The sequence below is a fragment of the Prunus dulcis genome, chromosome 4 (assembly GCF_902201215.1).
Source record: "Prunus dulcis chromosome 4, ALMONDv2, whole genome shotgun sequence".
NCBI lineage: Eukaryota > Viridiplantae > Streptophyta > Magnoliopsida > Rosales > Rosaceae > Prunus > Prunus dulcis.
Window position 1 is genome coordinate 4,473,037 of NC_047653.1, and position 20,274 is coordinate 4,493,310.

At 36.2% G+C, this 20,274-nt stretch overlaps 1 protein-coding gene across 4 annotated transcripts; it reads right to left on the reverse strand.

Moving 5' to 3' along the window:
• Window positions 1-8,676: 8,676 nt before the first annotated feature.
• Window positions 8,677-19,642, reverse strand: LOC117626374 (protein PLASTID TRANSCRIPTIONALLY ACTIVE 12, chloroplastic). 4 transcript variants are annotated; one of them, XM_034358038.1, is made up of 11 exons: window positions 19,425-19,629; window positions 19,135-19,202; window positions 18,961-19,052; window positions 12,459-13,136; window positions 11,894-12,006; window positions 11,166-11,425; window positions 10,353-10,474; window positions 10,039-10,107; window positions 9,500-9,550; window positions 9,251-9,352; window positions 8,677-8,967 (listed from the first exon to the last, which is right to left on the reverse strand). In XM_034358038.1, the coding sequence occupies exons 2-11, from the start codon at window positions 19,166-19,168 to the stop codon at window positions 8,872-8,874; spliced, it is 1,617 nt and encodes a 538-aa protein (XP_034213929.1). In that variant the 5' UTR covers window positions 19,169-19,202; window positions 19,425-19,629; the 3' UTR covers window positions 8,677-8,871. The 4 variants fall into 4 exon arrangements, with proteins under 4 accessions (XP_034213929.1, XP_034213931.1, XP_034213930.1 ...); XM_034358039.1 differs by having other exon boundaries at window positions 8,733-8,967; window positions 18,961-19,031; window positions 19,425-19,642; XM_034358040.1 differs by lacking the exon at window positions 10,039-10,107 and having other exon boundaries at window positions 19,425-19,631.
• Between the last annotated feature and the right edge of the window lie 632 nt (window positions 19,643-20,274).

The following is a 20,274-nucleotide window of genomic DNA, read 5'->3' on the forward strand; positions in this document are numbered from 1 at the left end:
CAAATTCCTTCTTATAACATGATTGATAATAAGTTTTAATATGATCAAATTATACCTAAGTGTTACGTCAAAAGTCAAACGAATGAGCGTTTATAGTTTTGACATACGGGAGCTAAACTCTATTTATTTTTTTTGGTCGAATCAAAGACTAAACTCTTTAAAGCCTTAAATCACACGGGTGCAACGTGTAGTTCATCCTTAAATTAATTTTTGTTCTAATTTCTGAACAACAAAAAGGGTATTTAAAAAAATAAAAATAAAGCTAATTATTAAAGAGTGCATGACTCACGTGTATTGGTTCAGCTTCGTAATTCCGATCCATTTTGGGGGTGTATTAACGGAATCTGATGATCGTACGGATAACTGAGGAAATCGCGTACATAAACAGAAGGGAAAAGGGCGAATCCTAACCTTTCACTGGGCAGAAAATGGGTCCAGTGGGATTATGATGAGACATGACGGAAAAACTATTGCGTTTCGTATTGGTCACTGTCATCCGTACGGTGAACTCTACCACAGACAATACGTTACCCCACACGTTATTCCATTATTACTACTCCAGCTACCAGAGACGTTAGTGGCAAAATTGTAAAATCGATCTTCGCTATGAAATGGTTGTCACAGAATTGGATAAATCTATCATTGCCTTGTCTTCCTTTCCTTTCTATTTCTTTTATTTTTGGTCGACATTGTCTTCCTTTTCATCTCCAAATTTATAATTTCAGATTTCAAAGGATAAACCCATTAAATATTACTAAAGAAAGATATAAAGTTTTTTTCTTAATTAATTAAAATACTTAACTCGTTCTTTTTTAAATTCACGCACTCTTTATGCTAGTACATCTAAATTATAAAATATTCAATTTGAAGTGCATATGACTTAAAAAAGAGCGTCAAAATATTAGCCTTATGAAGGCCGTTATAAATTTATCATCATATATTGTATACATTTTATAAGATCTTTGGATCTTTCTAGTTAGAATTTATGATTTGGCATTTTAACTCGAGACTCGATAGAAATTCAGCTAACATCCGACTCGATCCAGTGTGTATGTAACATCATGGTAGATCTAATTTAGTGCGTGACCTACCTCTGTACTCTCTAGTGACGACTCATTCGATAGCAAGAGGATGAAACTCCTGCCTCTATAGAACACTATACACTTGCTTGCTTGTATGTGTTATATTTTGCCAAAAATATACATCGGATATTAACCTAAATGAGTCCGGCACACCAGTTTGACCCGACCCGAATCTACTGACCCCACATCCCATGTATTAAGGATATATCAATGTCATGGTATTTTCACACGGCAATAATACCTGTAAAATGGGAATTTTTTTCCCTAGTGTTAATTTGATGACTCCATTTGTCAAAAGAAAGGTCAATACGTAAAAAGTATGATATCAATTTGAACAGAAAGTTTCACCAACAAAAAAAATTGAACAGAAACTAGCCACATCATAAATCACCAAAAAACAAATGATATTAGAGAGTTAAAAATAAATACAGAACTTCGAGTATATAAATAACTGCAATTAACCATTTGAATTACAAAACAAGTGATATTTTGCAGTACATAGGATACGTTAAAACATTACCTTCAAAAAACTCCAAATTCTTTAGCATACATGTGAGCATTTGTAGCTTCATGGAAGGATAAGATGTGCCCTTTAAATATTTCATTTTCACTTACAACTCAAGCCACCATTGTTCTAATTTTGGCAAAGAAGCCAAAGCCAAGGCCATCTATATATGCAGATTTTGGCAGCAGAGGTAGACCTTTGTGCTCAAGGAACATGGCATGTCTTCTTTCTCTTGTGAATTGAAAGGACGTTGGTTTTGTTCATGCATTCAAACTCATTATTCCTTGTAAATTTCCAATTGCATGCATAAAACGAGATTTTATTTCTGGAAAAAATCTGAATTATCTGAATTAAAACCCTTCATCTCTTGAGAAATATATAATAAAAAACAATTTTAATATTTAATATTAGAAATAGGTTTTCATATACCGTCAGAAAAGTCGGCATCTCATATTTTCAATTAAATTCCCATCATTTTCAGTTTGGCATATAACACAGGTCCATTATATATCTAATCGGATTTCATCTGGGAAAAGTACAAAACTTGAGAGGGAGAGTGTACGAGCTTTGGATGCATGCACTGGGCCATGCATATCTATATATATATTCTTCCAGGAGATTAGGAGCCAGCCAAGAAGCACCTAGCAAAAGTTTAACCCTTAACACACAACCGACACCTTAAAAAAAAAACAAAACAAAACAAAACAATATCAAACGTTGTTCATTGAATGCGTTACTGCAGCTTGAAATATTTGAGAGAATGTCAAAATCTATATATATGTTCATCTTCCGCCCAACATAACACAAATTTGACTAGTCGCCACTACATTAGTCTCTCATGATAAGTATACATACCTAAACTACTCCACTTGCCCCCATGTGAGAGTGAGAGCTAACTAAGAAACTATTTCAAATGAATGGTACGTATATTGGTTTTGTTTTTCAAGAGGCGAATTTAGTGCTCGTAGACTAGTTCGTTTTGCCTTGTCTTTACCTGATGCATCTTCGTGGTATTAGAGGATTTTCGCGATATTGTTTAAGACTAGTTCGTTTTGCCTTGTCTTTACCTGATGCATCTCCATGGTATTGGTGGATTCTCGCGATATCATTCAAGATACCCTGACTGAACATTCGTTTTGAAAAAAAAAAAAAAAAAATTAGTTTCATTATTATTTGTGATTAGAAGCGGGAAAGAAGAAGAAGAAAAAAAAATCACAAAAGGGTGGCATTTTGCTTAAAAGAGATGATACTGCCAAGTAGCTGTAAATGCAAAAGGTTTAGATCAAATCACACTAACATAACATATATACTCTTTCAAAATGATATGGATTTGAATTGTAGCTGAAGTGGAGAATAATACCGTCCCTGTCAAGTTGTAATCATATTCCTAATCAAATCATGTTTAGCTTTTGATATCCAATGAAGCACGCAATTTAATAAAGAAAACCAAGGTGCCCAAGTTTTTCTTTTTGTTTCATCCTCTCAAATTATGAGTGAAAAGAAAATTTTAGCAACTTTTTCCTTTGCGGAGAGAGTTTGTTCTTGAAAATTTTCTATTTTAATCCGAATATTCAAAAAGTATATGTTCCCTATATATGTCCAATGAAGGCCAAGATGTGACAAATATAAAATATGATTTATTTATAAATAAATAAAAACTAATTCACCTTTATTTCAAAAGATTATTACATACATAAACTTTGGCAATCCTCGGATTATACTTGCATAGGTGCAAAATCATTTTTGTTATTTTGTAACACAAAAGGCTTATTTAGGAGTGATTTTGGGAGGATCAAAATTACTTATTGGGAGAATTACCTCCCACGTGCTTCTCCATATAATCACTTATTTTGTGAGTGTTTTTCCAAGGGCTAAATGTGCTATCTGACAACTAAAAGCACTTTTGACAGTGTTTGACAGAAAAGTTTAGAAGCACTTCTTGGAGAAGAACATGCTATATGCTTCTTCAAAAAGCACTTAGATTCTTTTTATTAAAATTCAAGATTTTTATAGTAAAAGTGCATTTGTTAAAAGTGCTTATGAGCAGAAGTACTTCATAGAGAAGCAATCCAAAATGATCCTTAAGTGATTTTGGGAAAAAACACACTCATGTGCTTCTTCATAAAATCACTTATTATATATATGGAGAAATGATTTTCTATAGAACTTATTATTGTGCTATTCAAAATCACTCTCAAACGAGTCCAAAATCAACTATAAATGTAGAATTAATAAATAAAAAAAAGAAATAAAAAGGTAAGTATAGGATCGTATTATTTATCCACTATTTGTACAAGTATATGTCAACAATTTAGCATCAATTTATGGATTCTATTATTGCGTGGCATTTGAAAACAAGCATCTAGTTGCTATCAAGTTGAAAGCCTAAACCTACCCACCTCCAAACCTTCACATCATGAGTACGATAAATTAAAAATAAAATAAAATTTGGACAAGAGAAGCACCACCGACTCAAGTGCGTTATATATGAACTTGAAGGTATATGTTGTATTGTAATTATAGACAAAAATACAAATGTTTATATATATTTAAATATAAGCAATAATTTTATAAGAAAAATGAGATTTCTAACACATAATATCAAAATGTCATGGAAGTTTGAATCTGTAACCACTAATATATAAGTGAACGTAATTTTCTATTGAGCTGAACTCCACATAAATACAATATTTTTTTATTGAGAGGATATTGAGGACGGTATGGGATTTCAGTGAGAGTAGGGTCCGTTGCTTGAGTTAGCCGAATTATTAAGGACCTCTTGTATGGCCAGAATTCCAAAATTAATGAAGGTGTCTCGCAAGTAGATCAGACCCCGACAATTGGTAGGTCCTGAATTAATTGATGAGAAAAATTAACACATCAAAGGCATTTTCTACGATTTTATTCTGCTTGAGTTAACTGATGATAAAATTACCTTTATTTTTATTTTTTATATTTTAAAAACTTCATAAGTCAATTGATTTGTATCCATGTTTGTGTGCACGTGATCAAATTAACAGTTTGATTGAAGAATTTCAAATACATTATATTTGGATTCTTTTCTAAATAATCTAATTACAGTGTACTAAATTGTCTTAATTTTAATGTTAAATTGCTTCATTATTGTAATGATTCTTTTTGGATCCAACATAAAATTGTGATTAGAGTAGTGCTATATTAATCGAAATTTGTTACGGTACGAAACTACATTTAATGTAACATTACGTGGTTGAAAAATTGATGAGTTCATTATAATTGTAAATTTATGCAGTTGTAAAAGTTGAATTGACGATTTCACTACAATTAATTGAATTGTGTTGTGATTAAATAAGAATGACATTGGTTGAATGAAAATTTAAAGGAAAATATCTATTCTTGGGTAGAAAAACTTACATGTAATACTATGACGGTCGGTATCCAAATCTATCACATATTGCCATATCAGAAAGTTGGTATTCCATTATATGTAAGTTATTCTCCTATTTGTGGCAGTCACCATAACTTAACTTGATGGAATGTAGAAGAACATCTAGAAAATCGGCTGAGATCTTTTTCTTTTCCTTCTCATTTCAAAGGAAAAACTCACGTCAGGGTTATTTACTCAAATGGTCCTTAAATTTGTACCTGAGTTGCATTTTGGTCCATCAACTAAATTATTTGTTCAAATGGTCCACAAACTCTTTATTGATTGACAAATTGGTCCTACCGTTACATTTTTTGTTAAATTTAATTATGCGAGCAGCCCATACTATATTTATGAGAGTAAATAAGACTTTTGACAACTAAAAAAAAATACTATTAAAAATTAATACACAATTTTCTTTATTTTTAAAATGAATTTAAAACTATAAAAAAATAAAACGACAACAACAAAAAGTAACCAACCAAAAAAAAAAAAGCCCGCCAAATCTCTATCTCCCAACCTCTCTCTTTATTTCCTTCTCTTCCTCTCTCTTCACTCTGCCTTTAGTGTCCTAAATAGAGAATTTCCAATCAACATCTTCATCAAAACCGTCGCCAGGAAAACCACCATAGCCAGTCGACCCGATGAAATCTTGAAATTGTGGGTCTACAACAGCCTCTTAGTCCTCTTTGCAGGTCTTTGAGTGGGTGGGTAGTTTCGGGCATGTAACTCCATCACCATTCCACCAAAAGGCACATTATCAAGTTCACTCAATTTGTGGTTTTTTTCTTTTGAGTTTTAGTTTTTAATTTATTTAGTATTTTATTTAACTGAACTACTTTATTCCTATATTTAACGGCAATATTGATATAATGTAACGGTATGACTAATTCGCCGATTAATATAGAGTTGGTGTACCATTTGAATAAATAATTTAGTTGAGGACTAAAATACAACTCGAGTATAAGTTTGAGGACCATTTAAGTAAATAATCCCACAAAATAAATAACACCTACTGTGGCAAAAACGTTATTTTTCATATACACAGAGGGCAAAGCATAAGTAGAAAATTAAAAATAAGACTCACAAAAAATAAATAAGAAGGGTGGTGGTGGGGTGGGTGAAAGATAGATAATGTCACATACGACTAAAATTAAATTAAATTATTTTTAGTGAATTAAATTAAATTTTGAGTGAAAGAGCAGCATGCCAACAACAACAACAACAGCTTGGGGGGTTTTGAGTTGAATGATATTCTCTTTTCTTCCTTTCATAATCCAAATCTATGGGCTTTCTCTCTCATCTCACTCTCAGCAGGAGAGAGAGAGAGAGAGTGATGGTGGTGGGGAAGGGGAAGGGGAAGGGAAAAGGAAAGGGGGAAAAGCGATAGGTGTCAAGTAAAGCAACAGCTCACCTCTTAGATTTGTGGGTCCCACGCAATTTCTCTCTCTAGATTTCCTCGTTTTCCCTTTTTGACGCGACGTGATTGGAATGGGCTCCCCCTTCCCACGCGCGTGTCTACACTTGCTCATAATAATTCATCATGATTCATCATAATCTGTTATCTATCTATTTCCCTTCCCTTCCCTACCTTATGAAATTCTCCAAAATATGTAGAAATTAGGATTTTCCTTTTTCTTTTATGATATTAGTTATTAGGGGAGGAGAATTGAAGCTAAAATTTAATCTCACATTTCTTCTACACCATTCAAAATTATTAGTATCTTACACTTTTTGTGTGCATGCAATTTGGAAATGGGTCTTGGCTGAGGAGACCCATTGCTCTAAGAAAAGCTATGAGATGAGGTAGCTCAACTTCAAGCCCAAACATTTGTTGTGCTTCCACAAGCTACAAGGGGATTGGTGAGATAAGTTTAACTTTCACGACGATAAAAAAAAAAAAAAAAAACGATAGTTTAAACTATTATAACAAGAGAGGAGGAATTGAACTTGAGTGTAAGGAACATGCACACTGTCTCGCCAATTGTCATGACTAATATCAGGCTACGTATTTATTATTTGTGTCGAAATGTCATATCATTTGTGAGTTCACATCAAATGCCGGTCAATATTATTCCACTAAATCAAGTTCTATTGAGTTCGAGCCGTGATTTTTGAAATTTATAACGCCCTAATCAACATGTAGAGGCATGTACGCCTCTAATTGGGCGCGATGGAAACAAGACAAGACACAATTGAACTTGCATGCATAATCAACTAAACAGATGTAGAATGTGGAAAGTCCCTAATGACACCAAATGGACAGGCAAGACTAATGATAGATAATTAGCGTGGAGCCCATTTGTTAATCATGATTGTGGGTTGCTTAAACACGACTAATTAACGAAAAAAAAGGTTGAAAGGGCACTTAAATTAATGATGACGATTAACATAATTAAAAAGATTAGCCACTACTAGTGACCCCCCTTCTCAAAATGAGCCACATCCAAAGAGCATACAATGCTAGAAAGACACAAACACAGAATCAAACATAGTTGACCAGATGTTTCTACCTCAGCTGTTATATGAGATTCTTCAAACCCAAAAAGAAAAAAAAATGGTGGTGAGAGAGAAAGGGGGGGGGAGGGGGGCAAGGCAAGAAAGCAAGCCAGCATTGCTTAGATTTTTTCTTGACCATGTTTTGGGTGACAGCACAACCAAAATCCCTCATTAGTAAAATTTTGTTGTGATTACTTGTGATGTTTTGCTGCCAACATCTCTAATCATTTCTGTATCATCTGCATTAGCCCGCCAATAATTAATTTGTTTAATTTCCAGTCAAACTCTCTATCATCCACAGTAATCAAAATTTGTCCCAATTAGAAAACCCCAAATGATAATGTGTCTTCTTTTAAGGGATAAATGTCTGCACAAAAGGGTGTTTGGTTTATACTCAATTGAATTATGGACCACATTGTTTTATTTTATAATGCAATTTTAAATGGGTCCACTTCATAAATCCATCAAATTTGGCCCCTAAAAAGCATGATTTGTACTAATTTATTTATTTTAAAGCTTTAATTTCGGCTTTTAATATTGGTGGCTGAACCTAAAACAGAATAATGGTCTCAAAATGATTATTATATTAAGGTATAATGACAGCTTAAGTGTGGTATGAATGCTAATGTGAAGCAGGAACAGGATAATATAAACAAAAGCACTTTTGATTTAAGATCTTGCAGAGGCATCAGATAGATAGTGTAGGCCAGGAGAGAGGGAAAAATAAATTAAGGTTTGCTAAACACCTGGGCATTTTAATTAGCAAATACTTAATGTGCCCTGGAAGTCACTAAGCTCCAAAAAGAAAGTCTGCTGATGTTTCAAATTTTTCAAAAAGTGGGAAAATTTGCTTACATAAGAGAATCTTACTTGAGGCCAAAAAACCCAAAAAAGCTTTTGCTCTCATCATTTTGCTCTTTGTTTATTATTGCATGGGATTGTTGATGATTTTTTTTGGTTTTTCTTACCACATTTCAAGGTATCAAAATTCTATACTGATTCTGGGATTGACCAAAAAGAGAAAAACTGATTTAAGGAAGGTCCACTTGAACGTGGGCCGTTGGATCTTCTAAAGCCCACATTTACATTTGGTCTAAGAAAGCAATTTTCAAATGTAAAACAAACATGGCCCCAATGGTGTTCGAATCCTCGCACACCAATATCGCTTGTATTTTAAAAAAAAAAGAAAAAAAAGAGGCCATAATGCCATGCACATTAATTTTGTTAAAAAATGACTAAGTCAGGTCAATAACTTTACCTTCTGTTTCATTCATGTAAATAAGTTACAGTTTTACTGCTGGATTACATAATAATGCATACACCTACTTCATCGCCTATTTCTTTGTGAATCTCAACAAACCAAAATCTTCCAAAGAATATATTTACACTTCTTCCTCAAAGTCCATCAGAAAATCTGTCAAGTTCTCTGAATCTTCTACAGCCTCTTCCAAAGACAAGGCGTCCTTTTTGGGTTTACCCTGCAAGATTTGGAGAAAAATATATTAAAATGCATTGCTTAAAATGGATAAGAAATGGTAAGCATGTGGACGTTATAGGTGATGCAGTTTTAACTATGAACAAATACAACTTTTTTTTATAATGAAGATTTAGATATACTGCGACGTTTAGATATTAGTGTGCCATATACAGGTTTTTAATTGCAACGGATTTTTTTTCTTTTCATGTCCATAAATGAGGATATATGAAACAATCGAATGTTACGAATGAAGACATGCCGCAAAACTGAGAAATGAGAATCACCTTTGACTTGGTAAGCCCAGGAGTAGTTTTCATAACACTCCAATTGCGTGTGATTTTCTCTCCTTGTTCATCAACCTCGGCCTCACTATCTTCTCCTTCATCCTATTATAAACAGTGCCAAATAAGATTTCATACATAACAATTCTAAGTGGATTAGCAGTATGCTGGACAACTGCATCCAAGGCACATCATTGTCGGCGTAATAACATACAATTATGGAACTAATGTATGTGAAGCAATCCAACTTACATCTTCACCAATGTCAACAGCTTTTGCCATAGCTTCATCCATATCAGGTGCCTGCTTTCATAGAATTATAAAACAAGGAACAGCTAGATTAGATGCTTTGTTCCCAAACATTCTGTCACGATTCAAATGCACCCACCACACCACATACAGTTTTGTACATTTTATTTAGGGTTGTAACTTTGAAACCATAATATACAGCATCTCTGTAATGAATAATTTGACAGAGTTCCATAGATAAGCTGTTCTTTTTCCTATAGGGGTTAGATACTATAGTGGTTGACACTAATCAGGAAAAGCATGATTAGGACTCAGGATAGGTATATAATATGGATGCTAAACTTTTAATTCCATCCAAGAATGTGCCTAAGAGCCTCAGAATTTATTTTTTATGAATGTCTGCTTGAGCCTTTGTTTGTCTGGTACACTCCGCATTTGGAATTCTTGGACGGCCCTTTCCTGGGAGGTTGTTGTTTAGGCATTATATAGATAGACAAGATAATCCATCCAACTAATTAAAGTTAACACTTTCAATTGATTACCTCAAGCTCTTCGGTCTTCTCTTTTGACAGAATTTTCTCAATTTCCTCCCTTGATATGATTTTTCCATGCTGATCAGAGAGCAGGGAAGTAAAAACTTGAGTAAAAAAATTGATACAGCAGATGCTATAAAAAAATCCAGCAAGTCAAATAATAAATACAGAAAAAAAAAGGTGTTAAATTTAGCATGTGAGATGAAAAAATTCATGATAACTGTGAATGAGTAAACAATGAAGAACAATGACTTAACCTGACCACAAAACTCTTCATAATGTTCCCGAAAAGAAAAAGGTGGGGGGATTTGAAAAGTACTGACCTCCTTCAGAAAAGACAGCATATTTGGTGTTGGTTCATGAAAATCTGGGCCTCTGTAATCAATCACTTCATCTGGATCTTGAATATAGTTCACAGTTGGGTAAACAGGATCTCCGCCCCATACTGCAAAGGCCAAATAAATTAGTCAACAAACTAAAATGGACTTCTTGCCCTACGAAAACAACATCAACACATATTCAAGAACAGACAGTTATAGAAGGGAAAAAATGAGATTCAGATTGATGTTATTTAATCAAGATCATTAAACATGTTTAATGAAACTATTGGATGCCTGGTGAATAACAGATGACAATATAAAGTACTGCCATGATTAATAGATGAAAGGCATAATGTTGGAATATGTTGATAAAATATTTCCCAATATTGTGAATGCATAATTTGCAATAGAGCCCATAAGATGCCATGAAAGTGAATGTTCTTAATAATGACTTATGGCTTACTAGCAGCAACGCAAAAGCTCAAAAGAAAGAAAGAAAGAAAGAAAGAAAGAAAGTGGCACACATGTACACATAAACATAAGTCCAGAAATATGGAAGTGTTAATCCATCTTCCCCCTCTTTTCTTGGAGGTTGGAAAAGATTAATATATTGGGTCAATAAAGGGAATATGCAATCATTGTTTTGACCAACTACAGCTGCACAAGAATGCATCACTTATCCAATCAAAATAAACTAAATTGAAAACCTTTTCTAAATGAACTGAACTGTTTCAGGGGTTGAAATGATTAAATAATGATTTGAAGAATGAAAGACATGAAAATAACGCACAAAATTATCAGCTTTGGAGTGAGTACTTTGCTTTATTTGATCCTCTCGCATACGCATCGCTAAGGGGTCCCTACGTATACGGATATCAGTCCCCATCATTATGCGATACTCTCGATCAGTTTGTTGAGAAAACATTTCAATTAGTTGGGTTGTTTCATTTTCACCAGTCTCTTCAAAATGTTTCTGAACAGCTTCTCGGGAAGTGTCTCTTTTCCACGCTTTTACCCATTCTGAATAGTATGCAAGTGGACCTATTCTATCAAGCTTCTCTTGTTCTGCTTGAAGCCTACAAAATCAGCAGTTAGTTGAAAATTCCACATTAAAACAAAACTTCATAGAAGTTCTTAATCAATATTTTGAGGTTGCAAGGCAATCATTACTTGCAAACAAAATAAGAAATAGAGAAGCAGGTGCAAGGAAAAAAGCCTAACCTAAACTAAGACACAAGTCATTCTAAGTTGACAATGCAAAGTCCCAAGAGAGACTTCCATAAGCAAACAAATCCAAAATCAAGAGTTTGAGCACTGGGACAATCCTTTCATCTCCTTTAATTTGTTTAAAGGGTGCTGCAGCAACGTTTCTTAATTGTTATCACTCTCCTTAGTACTTACAGTATGACAAAACCAACCATCAATTTTCACCACATCCTTGTATAAATTCTTAGTAATGTCATACATAATTCTAAACTACATATGTATGTCTTCCAATATATTATATATGTACTGAAGATTACAAAATTAATCATCAATTATACCTCTCTTCCTTGAAAAGATGTCGTCTTGCTCTGTAAAGTGAAGTTTCAGTCAATGTTGGATGTTCACCATAAAGCTTTACTTGCCCAGTCTCTGCCATTGCTTTGAGAAAAACCTGAAGAAGTTGAAAGACAATATCCAAGTCAAAGTAGGAGACCATTTTCCTTCTGATGTTCCTGTTAGTTTATGGATTGATTACACGGGCGCTCTAACAAGAAGTGAGCTTATATTGATTTCATTAATACATGTAATATAAGTGGCATTGCTTATTTGTGAGAACCTCATGTAAACAAGACCCAAAATGTTGCAATTCCATAAATAAAAAGTAGGGTGGACCAGTGAATAAATTCCGACACGGTCTTTCACTCCAAAACCAAATATGATTAGTAATTCTTGACAACAAAGCTTTTAATTTTGTAATATTTAAAAAGTCACATGGTTCAAATCACCTAGACATTAAAAAATTGGTTTATAGATCCCTTGGCTTATACATTCTGTGAGCCTTACATCACAATCCCAAAATTACATACAGCATTGTCATTTTGTCTCTATTAAATATGCACTAACCGTTTCAAGATCTGGTCGTCTCCTTTGCCATCTGGACCATTGTTCCTTGTCTGGTTTTTTCCAGTTCCACCATAGTTCATCACTCGTAAGTGGCTCCTCTAGTGGCTTCTTTGTTTCTGGATCAATAAAGGGATGAGGACGTCCAAGTTTCTTGTCTAGTTCAAATCCTGTTTCTTCTTCTTTTTCAGGTTCAGTCTGATAGACAACATATTCAGATGGGAAATCTTTAGTATCCTCTAGTGTGTCCTCTGAAGTCTCTGGTTCCAGTTCCACTGCCACTGTATCACTTGATTCTACACTTGGTTCAGAAGATTCACCAGCAGCAACTGATGTTTTATTCTTCCTCCTCCTACTTCCAGGATTTCTACCATAAGATGGAGATCCAACTGATTTACCAGTGGGCTCAGGAGCCCTGGCAGCCCTAACTCGACTTGCAGTGCCTTCAGGCCAATAATCCTGCCCTGGAATGCTGGCACGAGCACCTGATGCAGGTTCAAGCTGCCCAGATGTTGAGTCCATATAGCTATCATAGGGTGGACGCTCAATAGAGAAATCTTTGGAGGAATCATCCTTCTTCTCACACTTTATAGAAGGAAGTAAAGGTGCCCTCTTTGGTGATATATTCGAGCCAACTCTAACTTGGAATAATCCAACTGGAAATGAACTTACAGTTGATGCCTGTGCTATTCACATAAAATTAGCACAACAGTAAACGGTTTAAAAAAAGAAAAAGAAAGGTGACGAAGAAAAATATGTATTTGGAACCTACCATTTGAAATATCTTACCCGAGCCAGACATTAGAAATTAGTTCAACACATAGAGTAATACAAAAAATACAAGCACTAAAATGACATAAAGACATCGGTTCCCAGTAGCATGGCTCTGTGCGTGCAGGGAGGCAATTGATTCTGGAAGATTACAAGCCTACAAGGCAAGCTTTAATGCATAGGTTCAAACAAAATCAGCCCAAGCTCAAACACTTTCCTCATGCAAAGAAAAAGTTATGCTCCCGAGTAGCATTTGCAAAACAAGTTTATAAAATTCCCCAACTAAAAGTTCTGATCTCAACTTAGCCAGATGGCCAGTTTAGTCCCGGCATTGTTAGCACAATCAAACAAAACTTCAACCAAAGAAATCGCCCATGTTTAATTACTAAAGAAATCACTTCACAAGGAAATAGAGACTTGAATAAAGGACGCCTAAAACTAAAGCAACACAATTAGTAAAAAACAGAAGAAATTCCACAGTGACCAATATGCAATGTTATGCAGAGAGAGAGGGGGAGAGAGAGAGAGAGAGAGAGAGAGAGAGAGACATACAAACTGTTTAGCTAATGATTAGAATCAGTGTGCCACGTGTTTGTAATTGGTTATGTTAAACACGTGAAGGCACGTGAAGGTTGTTAGAGGTTGTTAGCTCAGATGCTTAACTATTAAGCAAAGTCTAAGTATAAAGGCTCTACTGTACGTGTATAGTGGTAATGAGAAAAACAGATTTGATTCCCACCATTCTAGAATTCTCAACTTCTATTTTTCTAAATACTTAGCATGGTATCAAGAGCCATGGACCGATCTGGGTTTCTTTTTGCTTCCGCCTTCTTCTAGATCTCATATGAGTCTTCTTTGCTTCTGTTTCTGCAACTCCTTGGATTCTCTGTGACATTCTTGGATTCTTTTCTTCTCGTTGTCATCTGATTCCTCTGATTCTTCTGATTCTTGAATTTTTCTGCAATTCCTCTTCTTCGTCTCTGTTTCTCTCTCTTTTTTTATGGCGACTTCAACTCTCAAGCTTGATGGCCTCCTTGGCATGCTCACCATTCGTTTGACGGATGGCAATTATCTGAAATGGCGATATCAGATTGAATCTGTGTTGGAAGGTCATGATCTCTTCGGACATTTCGATGGCTCCATTGTTGCTCCACCGAAATATGCAATTCTCGATGAGGAAGGCGTTACGTCGGTAATCACCGCTGCATATAAAGACTGGTTGAAGGTTGACAAAGCGTTGCTGAGCTTGTTGATTGCAACGCTTTCCGATGAGGCGATCGAATACGTGATCGGATCTAAGACTGCCTCTGAGGCGTGGATGAATTTGACGGATCGATATGCTACCGTGTCTCGTGCTCGTGTGAATCTCTTGAAGACGGAGCTTCAAACTGCTCAAAAAGGTGCTGATTCTATCGAGAAGTTCTTATTCGAAACATGTCCGTGATCAGCTTGCTGTCGCTGGTAGTCTCTGACTGTTTGATGCTTGCTTGCTTCCTTCTGAGTATGACATGATCAAGACTGTGCTTCTTGCTCGTGACACTTCACTGTCTTTCAAAGATTTTCGCAATCATTTGCTTGCAGCTGAACAAGCCGCTGATTCTCGTGTAATCTTGCCCCATTCTCCTATGGTTGGTATGCTCAGCCATTCTTCTCCCTCTACTGGATCTACCTCTTCTACACCGTCTCCTAATCTCTCTGGTGCTGGTATTCTCCCCACTCCTTCTGTGACTTCCTTTTCTCCTACTGGTTATATGAGTTCCTATACACATGGTCGATCGTCTAGTTCATTTGGTAGCCGAGGCAGATTTTCTGGTTCTAGGCCTTTTGGTCGTGGTTTTCCAAATAAATTTCAGGGTCCTCCTAAGTCTGGAATTGTCCCAGAATGCCAAATTTGCAGTAAGAGAGGTCACACAGCTGCAAATTGTTTTTTTCGCGATTCTACCTCATCCCAAGGCTCCTCCGTTATTGAGTGTCAAATTTGTGGCAAGAAGGGCCATGGTGCATTGGATTGCTATCATCGTTCCAACTATGCCTATCAGCGATCTCCTCCACCGTCCTCTCTCACTGCTATGGCTGCTCAAGCTTCTTTCTCTCCTGATGCAGTGTGGATTGCCGATAGTGGAGCGAGTCACCATATGGTGCCACACATGACTACAATGCACAATGTTACACCTTGTACTTCAGCTGAGAATGTTGTAGTGGGCAATGGGGAAGGTTTGCACATTGCTCATATTGGCAAATCTCATATTCCCACTGTCTCTTCTTCTCTTACTCTCTCTAAAGTTTTACATGTGCCTCAACTTACAGCAAATCTCTTATCTGTGTATCAGCTATGTCATGACAATAATTGTCGCATGATCTTTGATACATCTGGATTTTTAATACAGGACAAGGTCACCAACAAGAAGCTTCTCCAGGGCAAGAGTGAGCATGGCTTGTATCCTGTTCCTACTTCTTTATCCTCAATTGGTACAGGTAGTAGTAGTTCATCAGTTGGTACTAGTAGCCGAGCCTCTCAGTCACAGACAAGTGCTTTTCTTGGTCAGAAAGTTCGTTCATCTCTTTGGCATAGTAGGCTTGGACATCCTACAAATGAAGTTGTTCAACTCATGCTTACTGCTGCTCAAATCCCAGTGGTATCTGATTCAATTTCTAAGCTGTGTTCCTTTTGTCTAGATGGTAAAATGCATCGGTTACCATTTTCTAGTCATCACAATAAGGCTTCTTCTCCATTTTATAGACTCCACAGTGATGTTTGGGGTCCGTCTCCATGTAAATCCATTTCTGGCTATCGATATGTAGTGTCTTTCATTGATGAATACACTGGTTTTCTATGGTTATATCCTCTCTATGCCAAGTCTGAGGTCTTTACAATGTTTACCAGATTGGTTGCTTTTCTTACAACTCATTTTAATGCTTCTATTAAGTTTCTTCAAAGTGATGGTGGTGGTGAGTATATGAGCACTCAATTCAATGAATTTCTCGCATCTCATGGCATTGTCCATCAAGTTTCCTGCCCTTCCACACCCCAACAGAATGGACTTGCGGAGCGGAAGAATCGCCACTTATTAGAAACCTCTATAACCCTTTTACAAGAAGCCTCTATGCCTGATCAGTTTTGGTTTCATGCTATGGCTCATTCTGCCTATTTGATTAATCGCATGCCTAGTAAAGTGCTTTCTAATCAATCTCCATATTATAGGCTTCTTCATAGGCATCCTGATATAAGACACCTCCGTGTCTTTGGTACTGCTGTCTATCCTTGTTTAAGAGCCACTAATACTACTAAACTTCAACCTCGCACTGTTATGTGTGTTTTCATGGGGTATCTACTGGGCTATAAAGGAGTGTTATGTTACAATTGTTCCACTAGCAAATTCTTGGTGTCTCGCCATGTTATTCATGATGAAACTATTTTTCCTTTCAAGCACCGCTTCTCTCTGCCTTCCTCACCCTGTTCTCCTTCCACAGTTCTCTCCCCTATTCCTATGATGTTACCTACGTCTGCTACGTCACCTTCAGTGCTCGCTTCTCATAGTTCCTCTAGTGCTCCAAGTATTACAGCTCCTGATTTGTTAGTCTCTCCTGCGTTGTCTCAGCCAGAGCCTTATACACCAGTTCTGTCGGGGCAGCAAGATTTGTTAGCCTCTCCTGGGTTGTCTCAGTCTGAGTCTTATATCCCTGTTCTTTCGGAGCAGCAATTGCAAGTTCTTCTACCTTCTATTGATTATATTACTTCTTCTTCTCCTGCTTCTGTCCAACCAAGTGTTCCTGTTGGATCTGCTCCGCCAGGCCCTTCTCATTCTATGCTTACTCGGTCTAAAACTGGGGTTGTTCAAAAGAAGGATTTTTCTGACTACATGTGTTACACCAGTATCCATGATACTACTTCTCTGGATGAACCTTCTAGCTATCATCTTGCTTCTTTTTCAGCCGATTGGACAAAGGCCATGGACGAAGAGATTTCCGCATTACAGATGCAAGGTACCTGGGTGTTGGTACCTCCTCCTGCTAATACAAACATTGTTGGTTCAAAATGGATTTATAAGTTAAAAAGGCACTCTGATGGTTCCATTTCTAGATATAAAGCACGCCTAGTTGCCCAAGGTTTTAGTCAAGAGGCTGGTTTTGATTATGAAGAGACATTTAGCCCAGTTGTTCGTCATGCTACAGTTCGTATCATTCTCAGTTTGGCAGCTTCCAATCATTGGTCTCTTCGCCAATTGGATGTAAAGAACGCCTTCTTACATGGGGAACTTGAGGAGGAAGTGTATATGAAGCAACCTCAGGGGTTCGAAGATCCTCACCATCCTGACTATGTTTGTAAACTTCAGAAATCATTGTATGGTTTAAAACAAGCTCCAAGGGCCTGGAATGCTAAGTTCACTGGTTTTCTTCCAGCGCTTGGGTTCAAGATGTCTCACAGTGATCCCAGTTTATTCGTGAAGTATTCCGACTCTGCTATTGTGGTTTTGTTGCTCTATGTCGACGACATTATTCTCACTGGCTCAAATCCACAGGTCATCCAGGAGGTAATTATAGAGCTTGGTTCAGTGTTTGAGCTCAAGGATATGGGCATCCTTACTTATTTCCTTGGTCTTCAGATTTCCTGTAAGTCTAATGGAGACATCTTTGTTAGTCAACAAAAATATGCCACTGATTTGTTAGCAAAGTCTGGGATGAGTTCTTGTAAACCCTGTCCTACACCTCTGAAACCTCACACACAGATTTTACTCACTGATGGTATCCCTTTGAAGGATCCAAAACAGTATCGTAGCATTGTTGGTGCTTTACAGTATCTTACCTTTACAAGGCCCGACATTGCCTATTCTGTTAATATTGTCTGTCAATTCATGAATAATCCTACCGAGCATCATTTCTTCTTAGTGAAACGCATTCTGCGTTATCTACAGGGCACACTCAGTCATGGTTTTACTTACTCTTCTTCAGGTCCCTTACTCTTGTCTGCTTATAGTGATTCTGACTGGGCGGGTGATATTAACACTCGCAGATCCACTACGGGCTTTGTGGTGTACTTGGGGTCTAACCCGGTCTCATGGCAATCCAAGAAGCAAGGTTCTGTTTCACGCAGTTCCACTGAAGCCGAGTACAGGGCTCTTGCTAATGCCTCAGCAGATGTCGTCTGGATTCGGCAGCTTCTTGTTGATCTACATGTATATTTGTCTGAGCCTCCTATTCTGTATTGCGATAATCTGTCAGCATTGGCTCTGAGCTCCAATCCTATATATCACTCCCGTATCAAACACCTCGACATTGACTTCCATTTCATCAGAGAGCGTGTGCAGCGCAGGGATTTCTTAGTTCAGTATATACCAACTGATGAGCAGGTCGCTGATGTCCTGACTAAGGGACTTCATAGTCCAGTTTTCTCTAAGCATTGTACCAATCTCAGATTAGGTCCCTACTCTAAGATTGAGGGGGGATGTTTAGCTAATGATTAGAATCAGTGTGCCACGTGTTTGTAATTGGTTATGTTAAACACGTGAAGGCACGTGAAGGTTGTTAGAGGTTGTTAGCTCAGATGCTTAACTATTAAGCAAAGTCTAAGTATAAAGGCTCTACTGTACGTGTATAGTGGTAATGAGAAAAACAGATTTGATTCCCACCATTCTAGAATTCTCAACTTCTATTTTTCTAAATACTTAGCACAAACATGCATATATATGTGTGTGTGTGTGTGTGTAAGAGTGAATTTATTGGAGAGAATACAAACCTTGAAATGATTGAAACATGGGTTCCCAGTAGCATGGCTCTGTGCTAAGACTGCACCTTTCAATCCTCTATCTGCCAGAAGCACACCAAAAGCTTGGAAAAAGAAAAGAAAAGAAAACTTGTATATGAAATTATCTTCAGCATTAAATAAGATAATCAGACCAAATATACACACCTTGATACAGCCAAGTTCCTGATATAGATGCCATTTCACTTTAACCGCAGCATAAATATCACCAAAATCTGGAAAACCGAACCAAACTTTATTTAAAGAAAAAAGAAAACGATTTGGGTACCAAGTGAGCATATATTACTAACTATTTTAATTCTATTTGGGCACTCACAGAGAGTATCTAATAACAAAGAAACTGAAAGTTTTAATCTTGCACTGCAATTCAATTTGTAACCCAAAGAACTGTAATGCGGGAAAAGAATACAACTGGAGTGTGAAGGCATAAAACGTACCGCTATATTGCAAGATTTGAAAAGGGAGTTATTGAGCTGGTTCAGCTGCTGAATTCTGCGTATAGATGAAGGTATGAATCGTTGCTGGGGATTTAAAGTTAGGAGCTTTTGGGCTCAACCCTCTGTGTAAGTAGTAGACTCGAGAGTGGAAGTGGGGTAGCTCAGGGTTTTGGAAAATTGGATAAGGGCTTTGCATTTTTCCTCCTTAAAATAGTCCAACTTGCTCATAAAAGAAAATGAAGGAATGAAGGAAAAAACAAACATGAAAAATTGAATTCCGGGCCGTTAATAACATTATTAAACTATGTTAAAGTATAAAAAAGAGTTTAACCAAAAAACATATAAAAATTAGAAATTCATGAATCGTGAGAACTTAAGCGAATCTTAGGGAGTATCTATAATCATGCTTCTTATTTTTTAATTAAATTTTAATTAAAAATACATAAAAATTATTTTATGAGCTTTCTATAAAATTTGAATTCCAATCATACTCTCTAATTTAGGGAGTCATAAATATTATAATTTTTTTTAGTTCAATATAATTTGCTCATTTTTATTTAAAAAATTATAAAAAAATAGTTAGCATTAATTACAAATTAAAAATATATATAAAACAAAGCAATATTAAATTATAGAGAATTATTAGGAATTTTTTCTCTCTCCTAAGATTTAGGAACTCCTAAAGATCTCCATATTTTAGAAAGTGGATAGAGTATATAGTTGGAGTTGTTTTTTTTTTTCAATTCCTTCCTAAAATTTGTCTAAGGAGGTAATTTAGGGAGTCCATTATGGATGTTCTTAAGGGATAATGAAATGCACACGTGTATCTTCACCGTAACATGAAACGCAC